Below are 22,034 nucleotides of genomic sequence, written 5' to 3' on the forward strand. Positions count from 1 at the left end.
TCACTCCTAAACATCCCATCCTGTGACCCTCAAAAAAACTGCTTATATTTTTTCTCTAGAAGTAAACACCACCACACTACTTCCTTACTGTTTGATCAGAGGTCACAGACCAGAGCTCATACCCACAGAACACAACCAAGTATTTTCCAGAAATTAATTCCGATACAAATTTCCTTGCTTCAAGAAGGATTTTTAAATTTCTCAATACTCTCAGAAAACAAAAAAACAGACTCTAAAAAGATGGCCCCCAAAACTCTCTTCTAGAACACAGGAAGTCTGAAGTTACGTGATGTATTAAGAATCCTAGAATGAGGCCGAGTGTGGTGGCTCATGCCTATAATCCCAGCACTTTGGGAGCCCGAGGCAGGCAGATCACGAGTTCAGGAGTTTGAGACCACCCTGGCCAACACGGTGAAACCCCGTCTCTACTAAAAATACAAAAATTAGCTGGGTGTGGTGGCGGGCGCCTGTAATCCCAGCTACTCGGGAGGCTGAGGCAGGAGAATCGCTTGAAACCGGAAGGTGGAGGTTGAAATGAGCTGAGATCGCACCACTGCACTCCAGCTTGGGTGAAAAAAAAAAAAGAATCCTAGAATGGGAATCTAGAGACCTTAGTTGTCCCCATGATTCTACACTGTGGAACTTGGGGAAATCATTTCTCTCTCTGAAATTTCTTTGGCATCATTTGGTTTCCTTTAGCCTCTTTATTAATCACCGTCAATATCTGGATGCTATTTACATATATATGGCAGTATGAACTCAGTTAGACATGCATATTCTAAATCCTCTAGGGAAAAGTTTCCATGAATGAGTTGGCTTCCATAGTAATTGTATGGGATTCCATTTAATTTGCAAAAATCATCACAAACTATACAAGAGTTTGAGATGGGATCACCTTCAAGTAACTATACAAAGTTTTTATATTGCCTATACGTTAAAATGTGAAGAAAAGGAAGCTCTTTCACTTATCTTCTTTTTGTAATGAATTCATAGCTTTTAACAGCTAATACATTCTTCTGAATAGCTCATCTAATCTTCAGTAATCTTTTAGAATATTGCCCCTTTAACCTGAGAAAAATCATTCGTGATATAGCACTAAATAAGGCATTTAAAAGGAAAAATCTACTTGCAAAATCTACAAGTCTACATTAACATTTTATATAAGCAAGAGAGAACACAACATTTGATTGAAGAAAAAGAATATTCTCTTCCTTGTTTAAAAGCTGAAGCACAGGATTCAACTGTTTCATAAAGTGGTAATATTATTAAAACTAAGAAGAACAGGGTGAAATTAATGATTGATGCACATATTGATCAGGTTTGCAGAATCAGCTACAAATGAAGACAAATTCAAATCAGATTAACAATCAATGAAACCCACTATTTAAGTATCTTGCATCAAGCAGCTACAGGTTTACTTAACCATTTCCCCAAATCAGAGGCAAATTCCAAGAAGCTCAGTTGACAGGCTGAGAACCAATATTCTGGGAAATATGAGGGGGGAAAATGACCTAGAGAGAAAACATCCTTCACAAAGCTAAATTAATTTTCATTTGGATGACTAAATCCTGTTACTGCTAAACAACCTCTATGGAGAGGGCGCCCAAACTAAAAAAAATCAAGCCTCGAATCTAACTACATCTGTACACGTACCAGGTTTGAACCTACTATCATTTAAGAGCTGGAGAAGAAATCTATATTGGTATGTGACAGCATTATAACAGTGCAAAACCCAGCTCACCTCAAAGGCTGGCATTAGGGGAGGGGAATGGGGTGGAAAGATCACTTCTGTATCAGGTTTTCCTCTTTGAACACCATCAATTCAGCTTAAGAAAAATAATTTGGGTCCTTGGCACACTACTAGAGTCCTTATAAGAACCTTTTAAACTTACTATTGGTATTTGGTATTTTCTATGGACATTAAAGATTTTAAAAGGTAAAGAGTAGGTTATGCTGAGCATAATCAACTTCCTCATCTTTTAATGTTGAGTGTTTTGGCAGCAGTAACGAGAATTTCAAAAACTCAGTATCCACAATGAGATACACCAACTTTCCTGTCATGAATGGGTGCGAGCTAGCTGGGCTTTTCCAGTTCTGAGAGCTCCTCTTTCTGTGTTGTCTTTATCATGACAGAAAAGCAAGTGTTTTCAAAGGACTATTGCATGCCTTATGGAACATTTCCCCAGGACAATTTTCCTTAGTGAGAAATATTTCCTTCAGCCTCTAGCCAAACCAAAGCAAACTTAGCTTCCTACCTCTTTAATATGGTTCCTTGAAAAAGCAATCTACACTTAGCAGTCTGAACTTCTTAATACCTATTTATTCCCAGCCCTAAGAATTTGCTTCTGCTCCCTCTCTAATAACTGACTATTCTCAATATGATCACCAAAGACTACTTTATTGCTAAGCCCAAACATCTGAAACTGATGACCACCCCTGACTTATTGGAGCTTTCTTCTCCCTTGGGTTCCAGGACACTGCTCTCTTCTGATTCTCCCCTTTCCACTCCTCCTCTCCTTCCTTCTCTTCTACCCAGATATTCAATGGTAGGTTTGCTCAGGGTGACACTCTCAGGTCTCCTTCCTTCTCAATTCTAGTTTTCTCCTTAGGCAATCTCATGTATTCTCATGGCCACAATTAATATGACGATGATGATGATGATGATAATATTCAAATCACATCTTTAGCCAAGTGTCTCCTGGACACCAAATCCATAATTCAACTTGCCTTTTGGACATCTTCACTAGGATATTCCATAGGTATTCAACACTCAACAAAATAGCCCTTGTTTTCTTTCCCCAAAACTGTTTGGTTTGCTATTATTCTTCATCTTGGAGAATGGTACCCCATCCACCAGGCTCCAAACTAAAAACACTCTTACCACCTCCCAAATACAAGATATCACCAAATCTCTATCTCTCCTTCTTGTCTTTAATCTTTCTCTTTAGTTTCTTTTTCTCTTTTTTTTTTTTTTTTTTTTTTTTCTGAGATGGAGTTTTGCTCTTGTCTCCCAGGCTAGAGTGCAATGGTGCGATCTCGGCTCGCTGCAATCTCCACCTCCCAGGTTCAAGCAATTCTCTTGCCTCAGCCTTCCAAGTAGCTAGGATTATAGGCACCTGCCACCATGCCTGGCTAACTTCTGTATTTTTAGTAGAGATGGGGTTTTACCATGTTGGCTAGGCTGGTCTCGAACTCCTGACCTCAGGTGATCCACCCTCCTTGGCCTCCCAACGTGCTGGGATTACAGGCGTGAGCCACTGTGCCCAGCCAGTTTCTTCCTCTTTAATCTCTTTAATCTTCTCTATTCCCTTTTGAGGTATAATTTACATATGATGAAATAGTTAGATCTAAGTGTACAACTTGATAAGTCTTGACAATTGGACATATCCATGTAACCCACATGCCTATCAGCCCACACAGAATGTTTCCATCACTCCACACAGAATGTTTCCATCACCCCAAAAGGACCCCTTGTGCTACTTCCTGGTAAGTATCCTGCCCTTTCCCCCATCCCTGACAACGACTAGTCTTATTTCTTTCACCACAGATTAGTTTTGCTTATTCTAGAATTTCACATAAATGGAATCATATGGTATATACTCTTTTGAGTCTGGTTTCTTTCATCTACCATGTTTCTGAGGTTCATCCATCTATCATTGCTTTTTGTTTTCAGGCAGATTTATCAAAGTCTAATTTACATACAATAAATTCACCCTTTTAAAGTATACATTTTGGTGAGTTTTGACAAATATATGCAGTTGTCTAACACCACCACAAGACATAGGACAATTTTAACAAACATTCCCTTGTGCCCCTCTCCAGTCGCACTCCCACCCTCAGCAACCACTGATCTTATTTTTGTCTGCTTTCTGCCTTTTCCAGAAAGTCAAATAAATGAAATTAATGTAATATGTAGTTTCTTGAAACCGGCTTCTTTCACTTAGCATTGTGCTTTTGAGATTTATCTATGTTGTTACACATACCAATAATATAGTTCGTTCCTTTTTATAGCTGAGTAGTATTCCATTATATGGACATACCAGTTTATTTACCCATTCAACAGTTGATGGACATTTGGATTGTTTCCAATTTTTGGCAATTATTAATAAAGCTGCTATAAACATTTGTATACAGGTATTCGTATAAACATATGGTTTCGGTTCTTCTGGGACAATACCTATGAGTGGGACTGCTGGGTCATATGGTAAGTATATATTATCATTGCACACCTCTTACCACCTTAGTCATTTCCCAAGCATTTGCCTCTCCCAATTGTAGTCCATTCTTCAAGGCCATGAGAATTACACTTTTCTTAAAAAAACAAACTTAACAGTCACATAGAGATAGGCAGTGAACTGGTCCAACAATAGACACTAATGTCAGCTTGGTTCCTAGAAGATTTTAAGTCAGTCACTGCAGTAATATTGTACCGTATTCCCTTTATTGTAATTCTGTCATCCTAAGCTTTGGATTAAATTATGATAAAAGTTAAAGAAAAATAATAATAATCATATCGCTCCCCTGCTCAAAAACTTCCAGTGGCTGTTAGCTACAAGATGAATTTAAACTTGTCAATTCTTTATATTCTTGCCCAAATCCACCTCTATAACCCTATCTTCTATTCCCCCATTCTATGCACGCTATATCTCGTCATACTTCTTACCATTTCAAAAAATATCACATCCTGCCATGACACTGTATGTTGCATACTACATTCCTGCTGTTAAAAATGGCTTTCTGTGGATCCCCAGGCACAGCCAGTAAATCTTGTATATTCCTAGAGCACCTGAGTCACTTATACTACTTGTAATGTCATTTATCATTTCATGTCTGCTCCTCCCTATCACTTGAGGGCAGGGTCCATGTTTCGTTCATTGTTGTATTACAAGTAGCCTGCACCATAACTAGCACATAGGAAATACTTCAGAAATACTGAATGAAGAAAATATATTTTAAGTGAAAAACAATGCATAGTTTTTGAGAAAGACAAAATAATTGGCAGCCACTTCCTACAAAATAACCCTGATCACAAGACTTGAAATATTTATAATAAAGCCGCCAATCATAAAGAAAATAAGAGAGATTCTTAGGAAGAACTTTACATATTAAAGCTGTATTAAGAAAAAAACCGGATAAAAGATAGTTCAGGGAGAGAGGGGGAAAAAAAGATGTTCTCAAGAAAATAATAATCCATCCAAGGCCTAATAGATTACTAAACATGTCACACCACTAATTTTGGATCAATCCACTAACTCTCCCCAGAAATAAAGCCCCAGCTGAAGCTGTGGTCCCTGAGGCAATGGAAAGTGCTGACATTAGCTAGAACTCACTGTCACTGAAATGCTATTGTATGAAGGAAATTCTTTTTACCTTGGCTTTGGATTCAAATTGAAAAAGCTAAAGAGGAAGTCTTTATATGGGGTCCAGAAGGAGAATTTTGGAAAATAGCAGACCCACAAGAAAATGAAAAGAAAATGCCCACAGCCAACTGGTTAACTAGTCCAAGAAATCAATATGCTATCTGGTTACCAGATGTAAAGGTAGATTTGAAAGGAGTATTTAGGACTAGGTACGCTTAACTAGAGCAAAAGGAGTGTCGTTTTTAGGCCTGATCTGCTAGAAAGGATGATATCATTTTTCCTGAGTATCTAGTTACGGGAGAGCAGAGGGAGAATCCAGGATATGGGGCATGCCAAAAGTGGCCGGACTCATAAGGACATGTCTTTATGTGGGTGGAGAAAGAGCCAGAGACCTGGCTCCCAAATTTGGCTTTGCCATTTATTAGCTGCATGACCTAGGACAACTTATTTAACCTTTCTGAATCTTTTTTCCATGTCTATAAAACACAGATAATACCAACCAAAATTGTTGAAGACTAAAAAGAAATAACCAGTGAAACTAAATTAAAGGAAATAACCAATGTTTGCTTGATAAACAGTAGATACTTCCTACATAAGTTTCTTCTGTAGTAAACTTCCTTTCTCATCTAAACAGGAGCATATGATAAACCAAAAAAGAAGATTATCTCAAAAAGTGAAGAGATTGATGACTCTCATTATTTTTCTGTGGGTGGCCAAGTAGTTTACATTGTTGGAGAATGTACACTGCCTGCTTTCATTCCTCCAACAATTATTTATGGACATCCTCCCTATAAGAACCTCAGGCTACCCTGTGAAATGGTCAAGAATGGTAGCAATAGAAAACCAAACCAGATATCGTCAACACAGAGGTGTACTGGGCATGGTTGGTGCGGAGCAAACACGTCACTGGGCTCTGATCAGAACAAGGCCAGGCTGATCAGTCCTACAAGTGGCCCCACAACTTGTCCCCATGATCCCAGGCCTGGGTCACAACCCATGACTTCAGCTATGCTAATACACAGAGATAAAACCACTGTCAGCAGCAAAATCTTTAAGAACAGCGAACATCCTGTTGTTTTTGGCTGTTTTTCTTCAATTGGTCAAAAAGCTATTCTCATAGCCAGTTGTATCTCACAATGCCAATTTCCTAGGCATATTTAAAGGATTGCTGTTTAAGCATATTATTTCACATGGTACCATATTTTCATGATCTTGGAAGGCAGTAAAAATTAGATTGTAAAAAATCTGTCTTATTGAGGGAGGCATAAAAAATTCTATAAATCAAAAGTCTTATGATCAAGATTATCTGATTGCCAAAACCCATCTTCTGAAGCCCCAGAGATCCAAGCTGAGTCATTTTGACCTGAGTTATTTCACTCACTAACTCTAGAACCTGGAACAAGAGTTAATTTCTCAGGGTTTCAATTTCTATATCTGAACTAATTATTCTCTAAGGTCCTTACCAGATGTGCAAATCTAGGAAAAAGCACTAAATGACAAAGTTTCAGGTAGTTTGTATATGTTCTCAAGTCTACCTTTAAACACTAATAGTGCAATGGAGGTATATATATATATATATATATCTATGTCTATATCTCATCCTACATAAAATTTGGTTTGAGAGGAACAAACTTGATGGTAATACACTGCTGAAAGGCTAACCTATGACTTGCTCACAGCAGGAACTGAAGAAAAATTAAATGTATAAATAAATAGGATGGGATATCGAAGATACCTGGAAACATAGTTGAACATTACAGGTGGTAGGATGGGAAAGAAATCATAGGATACAAACACTGAGATAGTAAGGGAATGCCCCTGGCAGAGATCCATAAGATGGAAGGACAGGAACAACCACTAAAAGAATATAGTGAACCCCATGTCTGGTCTGTTGGTTTCCCCTAAAAGCACCAATGCTCTGTTTAAGCCAAAATCTTCTGGGAAGCTTTCAATTCCTGTTTACTCTAAAATAAATGGAAAAAAACAAAACAAAACTAGCTTATTCCTTGTAACTTAAACCCCAGGGGAAGTCAGGAGTTAGTGGGAGGCAGAGGCTCATACAAATACACATACGTATACAAAATCATATCTGATGGGATGAGGTTAATGAAGCACACAAAATCCCAGGGCTGACAGGAAGTGGAATTAGAACCACAAAAGCCAAGAAGATAGTCAACAACTTAAAAAAACTCCAGATGCGCTCAGTTTATTAAAACTGAACACAAGTAGGGAGGAAGAAAGGAGACCCATGGCTGATGAAATGGACTTAAGGGGTATTTCACTGAGTCAGAGAAAGTCACAGCTTCTTTCACGTCAGAACATTCTATTGCCAGTAAGTTCAATAATGAAGCTCCCAAGCTTCCGAAAGGCAATCAAATTATAAAACAAACAAACAAACAAAAGGAAACATTCAGAAAAGGTTTTATAATTAACTATTTAGAACAAAGATTTTTACAGCAGGGATATCAGAAATTTACCCTCATATAAGAGCCAAGTAGATGTAGAAAAATAAACCTTTATTTATTATTTAAATCTAATGAGGTTTTGGAAGTTGGAGTTACGCTCCTAGTCCCAACCCCTCATCCCCATCTTCAAACAGTCTGCAATAATTCTAAGAGTTCTAGGCCATTACCAAACCAGATCCACTGGGAAGTCTACTGTCAGGCCACCAAAAAGCAATTAAAGCAAGTGCCAATCATTCATTCAAGAAACATTTCCTGAACATTCTCCAAGAGCAAAAGATGCCGACATGCAACTGGGTATGGTGGCACACACCTATAGTCCTAGCTACTTGGGAGGCTGAGGCAAGTGGATCCTTTGAGCCCAGGAGTTCAAGGCCAGACTGGGCAACATAGTGAGATACTGTCTCAATTTAAAAAAAAGTGCTGCCATGCATGGTGGGGGCAAAACTGACGGAGATATTCTTACTGTCCTCAAAGAGTTTCTAGTCGGCTACAGGAGACAAATACACACATAACTACCAGACAACATACAGATACTATTGTAGAGTTACAAACAAACAGAGTGCTGGGGGTATAGGGGCAGGGCAGGCTAACTCTGGGAGCATTAGAAAAAAACATCACCGAAGAAGTGACACTTGACTTTGTCTTGAAAAATGTCCGTAATTTATTAGGTAAAGTAACACAAGAAAGGTATTTCAGACACAAGGTAAAACAGGTGCAGAGGTAGCAAGCGACAAAAGGACCAGGTTTGGTAGCTCACGCCTGTAAGCCCAGTATTTGGGGAAGCCAAGGCAGGAGGATCACTTGAGACCATGAGTTCAAGGCTGCAGTGAGCTAAATACGATTGCGCCATTGCACTCTAGCCTAGGCAACAGCGAGACCCTGTCTCTAATACAAAACTAAAAAAAAAAAATTTAAAAAGGGGAAAAGAGAAATGTTGAAAGCTCTGGTTTGGCAGAAATAGGGTGAAATGGGAAGAAAGGACACACTGGCTACTATGAATTCAAGAAAATAAACTCAGACACGGCTGAGGAAGTGTATGTATAAACAAAACATCATGATGTGACAGGAAAAGAGAATGATCAAACAAGCACAGAAAAGCATAATGCATAGTGAGGTCACATTTCTACAAAACGTTTTTTAAACAATTAGCCATGCATGATGACACATGCCTATAGTCCCAACTACTCAGGAGGCTAAGGTGGGAGGATCACTTGGGCCCAGGAGGTGAAGGCTGCAGTGAACGGTGATCATGCCACTGTACTCCACCCTGGGCAACAGAGCAAGACCTTGTCTCAAAAAAAAAGAACAGCATGAGGTAGGAGGCAATGTGGAGAACTAAATCTTAGAAAAGAAATGTGAGCATGCAAGGCAGAGACAGAAGGAGAGTTTTTAGGCCAAACAGCAGAACTCATACAGTGGCACAAAAGCACAGAGTGCTTAGAAGTATAGTATAGTACAGCTGGATTATAAGGTATATGAGGGGAAATGGAATTCTAGAAGAGTTACCTTTGTTACCTTAGAAGGCTTTCAGGTCATATCAAGTTTCTATTATACAATTTAAGCCTAGGGAACCATTTAAGGATTTCAGAAGACATGATCAGATATGTATTTTTAAAAATATATTACAACCTCTTCTTTTCCCATAAAATTTTAGGTCCTGATTTATCTACCATCTTCTATTCAATCTCAACAATTCCCTTTGTTTACTGCCCCACAAATATAGCCTGTTATGATAATCTGTTAAAGAGATCAGGAATTATTATGTCTAATTATAAAAATAACAAATAATTTTTATTGAGAACAATGTAAGGGCCAGACATTGTCAAGTGCTTTGCGTGCATCATCTCATTTGATCTTTATGGTATTCTCAGGAGGTAGACACCACCATTACTGCCATTTTATAGTTGAGGAAACAGGATTAGAGTAACTTGCTGAAAATCACAAAACTAGATAGGGATATACATGGTTACAAACTAAGGCTGTCAGACTCTAAAACCCATATTCTTTATTTCCCTGTTACCCTGCCTTCTAACCAAGCCATAACTCTCATATCCTTACTACCTGTATTACTCCACACCACACTTTAATCATCCTCCCCATCAAAGACCCTAGTGTATTTTACTAACAAAGCCTAACACTGCCAAAAGCCCATGTGACTTTAAACACATTCACATGGGCAATCACAAACCCGTTCATTTCCACATAGGAAGCAATGTCCATAGGCACCCTCAGTGCTACCATTATAGCTAGTGGGTCAGTAGGTAACATTTCCTGATTCTGTAATTGTGAACTGCTTATTCCTTCTCTGTACAGTCAAGGAGTTGGGGGTGGAGTGGAAGGGGAGGAGAAGAGGAAGAGAAAGAGAAAAGAAAGTGGAAGAGGTATGGGAGAAAGAGAGGAGGGGGAGGAACACACTAGAAAGAAGACTAAAACAAAAAGGAGCAGTCATCGGAAAATGGGAGAAAGCACATACTGGTACCAGCCAGAGCTTCTTGGAACTGTTCCCAGTCTGGCTGCCAAGGAGCTCTGGAATATATTTGTTAGAGTTGGATTCCTGTACAGTCCGTTGCAGACTTTTTCTGACTGCACTCTGACAGAAAGACCAACACGTTCGTTCCAATCCCTGCTTCCCACACAGAAAGCTAGTTACTCCTCAGGGGACTTCTGACCAAGCTCACTATTGGCCTCTTAGTAGGCTCTTCATATGCTACATGAGCTTGGAAAGAAAAGTCCATCACATACCTCTTACTGCTATAGAATCACTAAGCCTCTCTACCCTAGAATCCCATCCAACTTCCCAAGATCCTCTTCACAAAACATGTTAAGCTTCTTGAGTCTCCTTACCAAAACAACTGCTGCGATGAGGAACAAAGGTTTTACAGGCAGTAGCAATAGCTAGTTCAGCAGAGATTATGGTCTTAATGATCAGGTCTTCTACATGGGCCATCAATGCTGCAAACAAAAATTTTTAAATTTCAGACTCAATATCAAAATACATGGATTATGAACTGGATTCCAGATAACAATATAACTATAAAAGCATGTGTGCTCATTCAAAAAAGCCTCTATATGGCAGACTTCTGAATGGGTACTGTGGAGGCAAGCATATCTGTGAACAGATCAATACAGTCAAGAATGTAGGTGCCAAGGGATACCCTCAGGTGGCCTCTTATGACAAAAGACAGACACATAATGGAATAGGAGCCTCACTTCCCATCTCACACTTCCCCTATGACCCTTTCCCTTGTGAACTGAAACAGTCTCTTTTGGCACACAGTTTCCCATTCTGTTCAAGGCTCAGCAATTGTGTCCATTTTGATTTGAAGCCCTGTGCTCAAACAGTGCCCATTCTCCAACTCAGCAACATGAATGAGAGAGATTAACTTAGAAAACTCGAAACTTGGGGCCAATATGGAGACAGGCAATTTGTTATATAAAAAGCTGACCATATTTTAGTCAGCAGTTCAACATTCAAGAAGGGTAAATTCACTAAGGATTAAAAGGAAAAAGTTATGCCTTTCAGACCAGAAACAAGAAAAGGGATTTTGAGGGTAATGGAAAACCTGTTCCCCAGCTTGTCAGTTGCAGGAAAAAGTAACACCAAGGACAATCATCCCGTCTCAGCAACACTATCAAAGCAACAGAGAATGATTCCTGGCAAGAGACAATGATAGTTATCCAAAGAAGAGAAGTCAAGAAGGAAAAAGGCCCAGTACTCACCGGTTGTATCTCTGCCTTCTTGTTTCAGGTACCTAAGCATAGCACTCATGCTCCATTTGTTTCCATAATCCTCCACTTCTGGATCATCACAACTAAAACAAATTAATAAATCAAAGTCACATATGTAACTAGGCTTGGCTATAATAACAAGACTCTTTGCAAACAGCCTTCTTGTCTTTTTAAAAAGTTTTTTTTTTTTTTAAATTCACTTTGCTGACTTCCAGTTACTCACTTTTTCTTGGTCCTTTTTGTCATATATCCTTTCATACCAATTTCTTCAATGGAAATGAAAATGTATAGTTTGCCTTTTTCAAGAGGGTGGGGAAGAAGGCGGCAAATTCTTTCTTAACCAAACAATTATGCATCAAGAAAGAGTGAAAGCAATGTGTGAAAGAAGGCAAACAAATTTAAGAATGGTTACAAGTTAACAGACAATTAACCTTTGAGGTGAATGTCACCTGAGTCCACTAAACAACCTGTGATGCCATTTTCAGACCAGAACTGAGTTGGGATGGGCGAGTGAGTTATTCTGGTGCAGCATGCTAATGAAATAACCCCACACAGAATTGCTTTGGCATCTGAAGCAGGTTCCCTTCTCTTTGGCAGTAGATATAGCTTTTCCTGATATTTTTTGAGTTAACACTGAAGGGAGAGTGCACTGCAGTGACAGTAAGAGTGAGGAGGTATACTATTGCTATGGCAGCGGAGTGGCCAATGGCACAGCCTCTCATGAATGTTGGAAGAGCCCTGCAATCTGGAACCTGTGTTTTGCAGCTGTCCCCTCACTCCCTACCACCATCCCACTCTCCACCGATTGTGCCTTTGCTCATCTTTCACAGTGGAGGTATGATCTCTTCAGTCAACGCAAACACTGCTCACAGGATATTCGACGAAACCTATATAGCTTCAGCAACTATTCTATCACTTCCAGATTCCTTTCTTTCTTTCCTTGGACCTGCTAGGAACCTATTTTTAGTCTGAGTAGAAAGTAACTATTTGGGTCTCTTTTCCACTTTTCCACTTTCTGGCAAAATTATCGGGATGAAAGAAAACAGAGCAAAAAGAGTATTTCCACACAGCTGGGCTAGTACTCCCTTCCACTGAATCCTTTTCTGAGACGGCCTCATTTCTTTCTTTCTTTCTTTAATTTTTTCCTTTTCTTTTTCTTGATCATACAAGTATTTATTTTAGAAAAATTTAGAAAATACATAATAGCAGAAAGAAGAAAATAAAAATCACCCACTCACAATCCTACCCACTATAGTTAAGCTAAATTAACACTTCGGTATTACTTCTGGTCTTTTTTTCCTCCCCCCTCAGCAAAAATAAGCAGCTTTAGATATCTCATATTCAAGCAGGAAAGTTGCACATGCTATCAGATAACCTGCTTTTTCCACCTACAAATATACGGTAATGAACATTCTTATCACTGATACTGCGTGTACATCTTTTATCTCTTAAGGTTAACTTCCTAGAAATGGAACCGTGGGGTCAAAGGGTACAGACATTTTTTAAGCTTTTGATATGTTTGCCAAGCGCTGAAATGACCTCATTTCTTAACTTCTAAAACGTTCCATATGCCCATTAAATTCCCATTCCTAAGTCAAGTGAGGGAAGGCAGTGAGGAAGAAAAACTTGTGAAGGTACATTTTGGTAGAGAAAGGTGACACTGTTAACTGGGGAGGCAACGGAGAAGCAGAAGGAGATATGCCTCAACACTGTTATATGACTGACAGATTTCCATAAATGGTACATGGACATTAATGTAAAGTTGTCCTCCAGTGCCACATGTTACCTTTCCACCCCTACAACACCCACATCTGAGACTGACACCTCTGACTTCTGGCTCAGACACAGCCAGTACCTGACGTAGTCTTCACTCTTCTTGTTCACACTGTAGTTTGTCAGATGCATGAACTGGTTCCGAATGTTCTTGGCTCCTTGATCATATCGCACAGTTGCAAACCTGATAGAAGGGAAACAGGTTAAATGCCAGGAATAGAGTTTCAAGGAAATATAGGCTGGAACTGAGGATCAATGAGATAATAATAAAGGAGGGTAATATCATTACCTAACAAATACCGAGTGCCTACTAAGTGCTAACTCCCATTCTAAGTGTTTTATAATGTCATACTTAATTCAATCCTTAAAGCAACCCTATGAAGTAGATAATATTGTATCCAAGTTGAAAAACAGATGTGAAAACTAAATGTGGTCTATTAAATAACTTGTTCAAGATCACACCAACTCCAAAACCCATGGACTTAATCACAACAAGACATTGCTTCCCTTATATAGAACATTACACCAATAGGAAGAATGAAAATTGAAAATACAGCTATTTACAACCTGGGAAATTGTGTGTAGGATACTGTGAAAGATGCAGCATTAGCTGGTCAAGAAATAACAACTGGCTGGGCATGGTGGCTCATGCCTGTAATCTCAACACTTTGGGAGGCCGAGGCAGGAGGACTGCTTGAGCCCAGGAGTTGGAGACCAGCCTAGGCAACACTGCAAGACCCTATCTCTACAAAAAATTTAAAAATTAAGCAGGTGCGGTAGTGTGCACCTGTAGTCCCAGCTACTTGGGAGGCCAAGGTGAGAAGACTGCTTGAGCCCAGGAGACAGAGGCTGCAGTGAGCTGTGATCGCACCACTACACTCCAGCCTAGGCAACAGAAACACCTACTGAGTGCCCACACAGTGCCTGGTACTACAGCATTCAATGAAAAAAAATTAAGCAAAAAGAAAAAAGGACAGCACAGCTATATATAGGCTTACAGCTGACATCCATAGAAAGAATAGAACTGATCCATAATACTCATTTAAAAAGAATGATAATGACAGCATTAACAGCAGACAAAGCAAAACGGCATAAATATGGGCACAGTGCAAGAGACTTAGTCCTGAATTTGAAATGAAGGCAAAAGAAAGAGGAATTAAACATGGAGCCCACTGAAAACAGGGTAGCAATTTGATACCCAGGACTGTTGTCAAAAGAAGAACAAAGTATAAAATGTATGTGCCTCTGAAGGAAGTAACCAGGGAAAGAGAGAACTTTCCAGTGATGCTCAATATCAACAAAAGGATGCTCAGTATCAACAAAAGGACACTCAAGGCGAATGGTTATGGTAAGTATCAACCCCTGTTTACATACCACTGTAGCCATATCACCCTTCACTAGAGTGGTTTTCCCAAGAGGCATATCCAAGTGTGTGAAAAAAAAAGAAGGCCACAAGTTTATTTTCATATGACTTACAAATTATTTACATATGCTTACTCAGACTATGAAGTCAACATGAATTTTCACCACATTAAAGGTCAGCATTAAAAAATTTTCCTCTTCTCTGTTTCTTCTCATCCACCCACTATCTCCACTCCCTAATTCCCTGTACCAGAAATATACAAGAGCCAAAGAAAGAAAAGTGAAAAGAAAAAAAAAAACCAAACCCAAAAAACTAAAATAAATAAACATGAGGCTAGGAAAAAGGATGTGGACAAAGAGAAAATGATGACTAGGCTAAAAGACAAGAGTTTGATGAGCATTATTACATCTGTGCTTGAGACCCCAGATTTTCTAGAAACTTCCATCTTCCAGTAGTTATCACTTAACTCATAGCTATGTCACATCCCAGTGCCCTGGTGAGTAACCCTTGCCTATGCATCCCAATCTTCCTCTGATAGATTGTCCAAGCAAGAGGAAGACAGTCATTCTCTGAATTCTTGTGAGATGCAAAGGGGCCCCGTGCTGGCCCCACAGAGGCTGCCTGCCTCAGCCAGACATTACCTCAAGGTGACATCCCTCCTGTCATCCTCTCCCCTCAAAGAATAATGAGTTAGAAGGAGGGGAAAGCTTCTGCTTCAGAAAAAGAGGCTTTTCATCTCTTGTAGTTACAACAAGTACCTGATCTAACTTAGTCAACATGAAAAGCCTGACAAAAAGTCTGTGGTGAGCTGGAATCGGGTACCAACACATTTGTCATTCCTATATTCTTTTTTTCAAGAGGGCTGCACATCAAAAAAAAAAAAAATCATGTTTCTTCTTCCTAATCTTCCTTTTCACTGGAGCATTTCATTCTGAACCCCAGCAAGGATAAGATTTCTAATATCAAAGCGTGGAATCCTCAACTGAGTGTATGGAGCAGAAGAAGCAAAAATTAAAGTGAAACAAAAAAGCTTAAAGGAAAAGTTCCCCCGAAAGGTGAAAGTGCTCCACTCCATATCTCCCTCAGTCTAGTGGGGAGCATACACTATGGAGAGAAAAGGTGTGTGTGCTCATCTTTCCTCCTACCCCAGTAAGAGCTTATAGCGCTCACTAAAATCCATATTAAATAAGCCATCATCATCATCTGATCACTATTTTCTTTTTTATTGTCTAGACTAGAGGTCACATTAGTCTTGAATCTGACCTACTGGTCAAGTTCTGATTAACCTACAAAAGCTTTGTTTTTTCTTTTAAACTTTAATTACCTGAACAACATATAAAAATCAGACCTCCCTTCTTGCAGCCCAGTGGTAGCCAGAGCCCACATGAGGAAGATGGTGAGTAACAAAAAAAAAAAAAAGGAAGATGGTGAGTAGGATGGGAAGTCAGCCAGAAGCAGAAGGAGGTTTTCTAGGCAGGGTGGCCACCAAATAAGGGTCTAAATCCATATAAAAACGGCATCTGAGTGGGACAGTGGCCCAGTGGGGTCAGGAAACTGGCCACATACAAAGGAATTGAGCAAATAAATAAATATGTTAAAGATACTGGGAGCCAGATTTCCTGCTGTTGGAGAAGAGATTTTAAAATATGAAAAGCAAAAAACGAGAAGGAACTCTGCAGTTTTGAACTAGAATTGTGGGTACTAGTATAAACTTCTGTTTTTCAACAATACATTAGAGATAGATATAGAAATACAGACGTACATGTGCATATGTACATATATACATAATTTCCTAACTCTGTTCATGGCCAGGATCTGAAAGCAGAAATGCCCCAGAACAATGAGCACATCTAGCACCCAGATATTGATTTCTAAATACTATACTCCATGAAAAAGCAATCAGTGCTCCTTGGAGAAATGGTTGATTCCAGCGCTAGAATAGAGAAAGAACAAGATGAGCCTGAAACATCTTGTGCTCAAAGAATGATAAAGATATGTCAAAAGGACACAAAGCCAGCTTGAGAGGTCTCCCACTGGCCAAATCTGGGACAATTTGAGCATCAAAATAAATTATGATAGTAAAGAATTATAACCCATTAAATAAAACAGGAGCACTTGAGTCTGCATTGGTATAAATACATGAATAAATAAATGAGAAGATAAAGCTCTTCCTTACAGAAAAATGCCAAAAAATAAAAGTAAAAATTATGATGGAATTAGAAAATCATCATGTGGCAACTATTATAGCAATAATTCATTAAGGCAAGAAAAATCAATAGGTTTTTCTTAAAAATGAGAAATGAGATGAAGAATGAAATTTTACATGATTTAAAGTATCTCCTTATAAAACACTTACTAATTACAAAGGGTAAGACCAAAAAACTTTACAGTGGAAGAATCTAGTAGATATCACCTAAAGCAAGTGGTCAAACACCACTAAATGACTAGCATGGGCCATCAGATATAACGCAATGACAAGAATTAGTATCACTTTTGTGGTATTCTGGCCCCAAATGCATTACCTAGGTCTCTTCATGAGAAAATATCAGACAAGCCCAAATTGAGGGACAATCCACAAAATGATTGGCCTGTAATCTTCAAAAATGCTGAGATCATGAAAGTCAAAGAAAGACTAAGGAACTGTTTCAGACTGAAGGAGACTGAAGAGACCCGAAGGCTAAACACAACATGTGATCCTTGATTGGGATCCTTTTGTAATTAAAAAAAAAAAAAAAAAATCTTAGGACAATTGGCAGAATTGGAATGAGATCTCTAGACATAGGGTAAAAGGCAATTTTTCATATAATTCTTCCAGCTCTTACAACTCTGTAAGTTCAAAATGGTTTCAAAATTAAAAGTATAAAAAAGTGGTTTGTTTCACAATAAAAATCTACATGTTCAAGCCTCACTTAACAAACCAGATCTGGCAATACCAGTATCAGCTGCTGGCACTAAATAGTAAATGCGTTTAGATGGGACATGTACTCTCCATTCTCCAGTCTCCACTCTTCCTTCAGCGAATGTACTTGTGAGCATTTATGTTAGTGACCTTTGATTTGGACCATTACATATTATGAAATTTCATCTTCTCTAGGTCTGAAGTTTCAACACAATTTCTCTATTAACAATAACCTAAAAGAGCACTATTTACTAGGTACCCCAGGACCAAGTTTGGACATACAACCATTCGTCACTTAACAATGGGGATATGTTTTGAGAAATGCATTGATAGGCCAATTTCATCGTTGTGTGAACATAATAGAGTGTACTTACACAAACCTGGATGGTATAGCCTACTACACACCTAAGATAGATAGTATAGCCTCTTGCTCGTAGGCTACAAACCTGTACAGCATTGTACTATACTGAATACTGTAGGCAACTGGAACACAACGTTAAGTATTTGTGTATCCAAACATAGAAAAAGTAATACATTGTGTTATGATGTTACAATGTCACTAGGTGACAGAAATTTTTCAGATTAAGATCGTTGTCCCATTACAATCTTATGGGACAACCATAGTATCTGTGGTCCTTCCTTGCCCATTGTTATAAAGCACATGACTACATGACCACACTTATCCTAATGCAGACACGATGGAGTCTTGAATCTCCCTCTTAATGAGATCAAGATTTAGCAAAGTTCTCACAACAGACCTTTAAGGCCTTGACCTTTAAAGCTAACAAAAGGTGAGGGAGTTCCTACTTTCTTTGCTAAATTTGAAACCCTAGGTACTATTTTGCAGCCTATTATGGATATAGAACTATTTGCCACCCCCTCCGCCTTTTTTAACCACACTGAAAACAAATATGAATTGTTCTGGACAATATCTTTATTTTGACAATAAATTTTTAAATCATAAGTTACATTTCCTTTTCGCTTTCTAATGTTTCTCACTGAGAATCAAGACAATGGTAATAATTTGTCTAAAAGTCTGAATGTCTGTGTGAAGAAAAGATTTCAATGTTTCGCATATGGTAGGGACTTGGCAAACATTAACTGAAACTGCACTGGAGTTGCTTGCTCCAAGATCTTTACCAATATGGGACCAAAACAAGAAGGAAAGCAGAGAGTTAGTGGGATCTTTTAAACTCTCTTCCCCTATTCAAAAACTAGTTTGTTCTTCTAAGCATATGACCCCACATGTTCTTTTTTTTTTTTTCTGTCCTGCTGTTTTCTTAAAAACTTTTTTTTTGATACCAATATCTTCTTATGGTCAGAGTCACAGGCATTCTAGACGTAGAAGCTTAACATCCTCTTTGGTAGTTATATTTTCTGACAAACACTCACTACGAATGTACAAAGAAAAGAGAAGGCCAGCCTCGAGGAGCCCCTCGCTGTGGCACATGAGTTATCCATCAACAGGTGTAGGCATTTTGAGCCAGGGAGGCCTGGACGATGAAGAGACAGCACCTCAGGCAGCCTTGCCAGGAGCCACTGGGTTTCATCCTGGCCTGACCCAGAAAAATCTTATGGAAGAGAACAAGAGGCCCAAGAGCTCTCTGATCTGCTGTCAACCAGCTGCAGCCGGGAGACTGCCAAAGCGCTGCAGTGACTAGGCAGCGCCCTACAGAGCCGTCTGGGAGGGGATTACCAGGCTGATCCCTTGTCTTTAGAGCCAGAAATGACTCAAACTTCACAAACAGCAAGGGCCTGCCAGGGAGGGTGACAATGAGCACTGGAAAGCGTTTTCTCCCCCTTGTTGGTGTCTCTTCCCCCTACTTGCTGCTGTGGCAGATTCTGGATAGTGTGCAGCCTGTGAGGTAATCTGAATTCCTTGGCAACCAGCAAGTACCTGAATTCTTTCAAAACCACAGGAATCCAGCAGAGAAAAGGTAAATATCCCTGCGGAGCCAGTGTTAATTAGCAAGGAAGGCTACTGAAGAAGGAACTGGGGGTGGGGAGAAAGGGAAAGGCAGTACAAATGTTTTGGGGTCTTTTCTGAATTTCCACTGAATAATATGGCTGAGGCAGAAAAAAGGCTGTTCCAACCGGGACCTTCCCAGAATCCTCTCTTCCCACCTCCGCCACACGGGTGGAACTCAGCTCCCTGGATGGGTACTCGCATGCCCCCCAAGTTGCTAGAGCTGCCTATCTTTGGGTCTCTGGCAACATATTTGGTTTTTAACTCCATTTTGTTTTAATTTTTTTTCAACTTTTCATTATTCCTGTTTCAGTGAAAATCTGGCTATTAGCTTCATCTCAGAAAGGGCTCTGTCAACTCATCTAAACCCAATACTGGATCCACCTAAAGCTGTAAAATCCAGGACAAAATCTTTTTGGATTCCACCCCTGACAGGAAAAAGAATCTGCACCATTTTGGTAGAGCATAGCACCCCTCTGTGGAAACTGAGTGTCCCCTGGTGGTGCAAAACAGCAACACGCAAGTAAAATTCAAAAGCACAGGGGACCTCTGAAGGCTACTGTGAGAATCACAAAAAGCTGCACCCAAATACCAGGGAGACAATTGTAACACTTCTTCAATACTATACCCACACATAAGAAAACAGTGAGAGCTCTCCCACTTCTTACGTTAATAAAACAATAAGGACAACTGAAAACACTCATCTATACAGAAACCAGAGTTTTCGCAAATTTAATTTTGTGTAAAAAATTTTACACAAAATAGCTTATATCACAAAACTGTCTTGTGAAATGAACTTAATCTTTCTGTCGCCTAGCATTAATTTGAGGTCCAAAACAGAAGTGATAGGGTGTAAGGGAATTCATTTCTAAAGAAGGAAATGAATTGTATTTGCCTCCTGTTCCGTCTCTTTAGGAAAGATTATGGTTTTTCTTGTTGAGCCTCAACATAACCCAATAAGCTCATCCCAAACTGATTATCTTCAGTTACGTCTACATAAAATACATGTAGCCCAAGATAACTAAAAGCTGCAGATCTGGAGATGCTACGGACTATCGACGTAGTTGAACAGACTCTGAGGGTTACAACAAAGCAAGTGAATGTCAAGATATATAATGAGTGAAGACACAAGAACTTAGGCACATTGAAATTACTGCACAGAACAACGTGCCCTCGCAGGACTACTGCAAATAGCGCATCATATTGCCATGCATCATGCTTTTGTAAAGCTTTGATAAAGCTTTTATATTCACCTACACTTTCAGGTAAACCTAACCAAAGCCCTGAAAATTCATGTGGCTTTCTGGTTCTACTTGGTCTGAGTTTTTTAAAAGCTGTTTTTCTAATTATTCTGAGAAAAAAAATCCATTGTGTGTGTGTGTGTGTGTATAAATTTTTTTGTTTCTGCTGGAAGCAAAAGGGTTATACTTAATTCAGTAGATTCTGACTTCCAACACACAACCAGTAGCCAAACACTTGCATATTTGCAGTAAATTCTATAATAAACATTGGTACTGTTGTTCTCATGTTGTGCTCTGAACCAGAAAGGTCTTAAAATTATGCCAAATTTTACCCATAGAGAGGGTTGTTAATATTGTAGGTGAAAATATCTTTGGAATATTAAGCAAAACATGTTGGTATGACATCCTTGAGAAACAGTGAAGCACAACCTCCCTCTCTTTCTGTATTCCCAAAGTCCAATTTTTGGCAGGACATAATCAGTTTCTAAAACTTGACACAGGAGAGAAGTTAAGGTGAGGATGAACAGAGGAAGGAGAATGATGAAACTCATAACACAAAAGAGAGAAAGCTCTGAAGTCTCAAATTATAAAGCTGAAAATCCTCAGCACCTTGCATATCTGAGAAGTCAGGAGTGTATTTTACCATCATTTTGTTCTAAATAATATAGGGAATAGGCTTTTTTTTTTTTTTTTAATGAGATGGGGGTCTCGCAATGTTGACCAAGCTGGTCTTGAACTCCTGGCCTCAGGCAATCCTCCCATCTCAGCCTCCCAAAGTGCTACAATTACAGGTGTGAGCCACCACGCCTGGCCAGGAATAGGCTTTCATACCTAATTTTGTATAGTGATACTTCAAAGCGTGAGAGCACATGTGTCTACAAACATTATCGACAATTTCTTTCGTATAAAAACCTGATTAGAGCTAGTAGTCAGCTCATGTTCAGATGCCTGGTCCAGCCCTTTATCTAATAACTGCGAGATGTTTCAGTTCTTCCCTTTCTCAGTTTTCAAGGAACAAGAGGCCAGAACTAGGGAGTTTTGGTAGTCTCCAATGTTCCCAGGGCTCAAACTCAAAATCTCAGTTAAGAATATGACAGGACTTATAAATGCTGTCACTGCCACCTAGAGGCGAACAGAACATAGAGCTCCACCAGTGAGAAGGTTTGGTTAGTCTGCTCTCACTGATTTCAAGTCATAGGATACATTTAAAAAAACTAAGTCTCTAAAATCATTAAAAG

General features: G+C 39.2%; 1 protein-coding gene across 13 annotated transcripts in view; it reads right to left on the minus strand.

Annotated features, from left to right (window-relative positions):
* TTLL5 (tubulin tyrosine ligase like 5) overlaps positions 1-22,034 on the minus strand; it is a 292,965-nt gene that overhangs the window by 222,614 nt on the left and 48,317 nt on the right. For all 13 annotated transcript variants that reach the window (XM_058429488.1, XM_058429490.1, XM_058429486.1 and 10 more), the window contains exons 10-12: positions 13,410-13,511; positions 11,546-11,637; positions 10,670-10,777 (exon numbers count right to left, since the gene is read on the minus strand). In XM_058429488.1, coding sequence (XP_058285471.1) covers positions 10,670-10,777; positions 11,546-11,637; positions 13,410-13,511 — 302 coding nt within the window. The remainder of the gene's footprint in view (positions 1-10,669; positions 10,778-11,545; positions 11,638-13,409; positions 13,512-22,034) is intronic.

The sequence above is a fragment of the Hylobates moloch genome, unplaced genomic scaffold (genome assembly GCF_009828535.3).
Source record: "Hylobates moloch isolate HMO894 unplaced genomic scaffold, HMol_V3 SCAFFOLD_16, whole genome shotgun sequence".
In the NCBI taxonomy this organism is placed as follows: Eukaryota; Metazoa; Chordata; class Mammalia; order Primates; family Hylobatidae; genus Hylobates; species Hylobates moloch.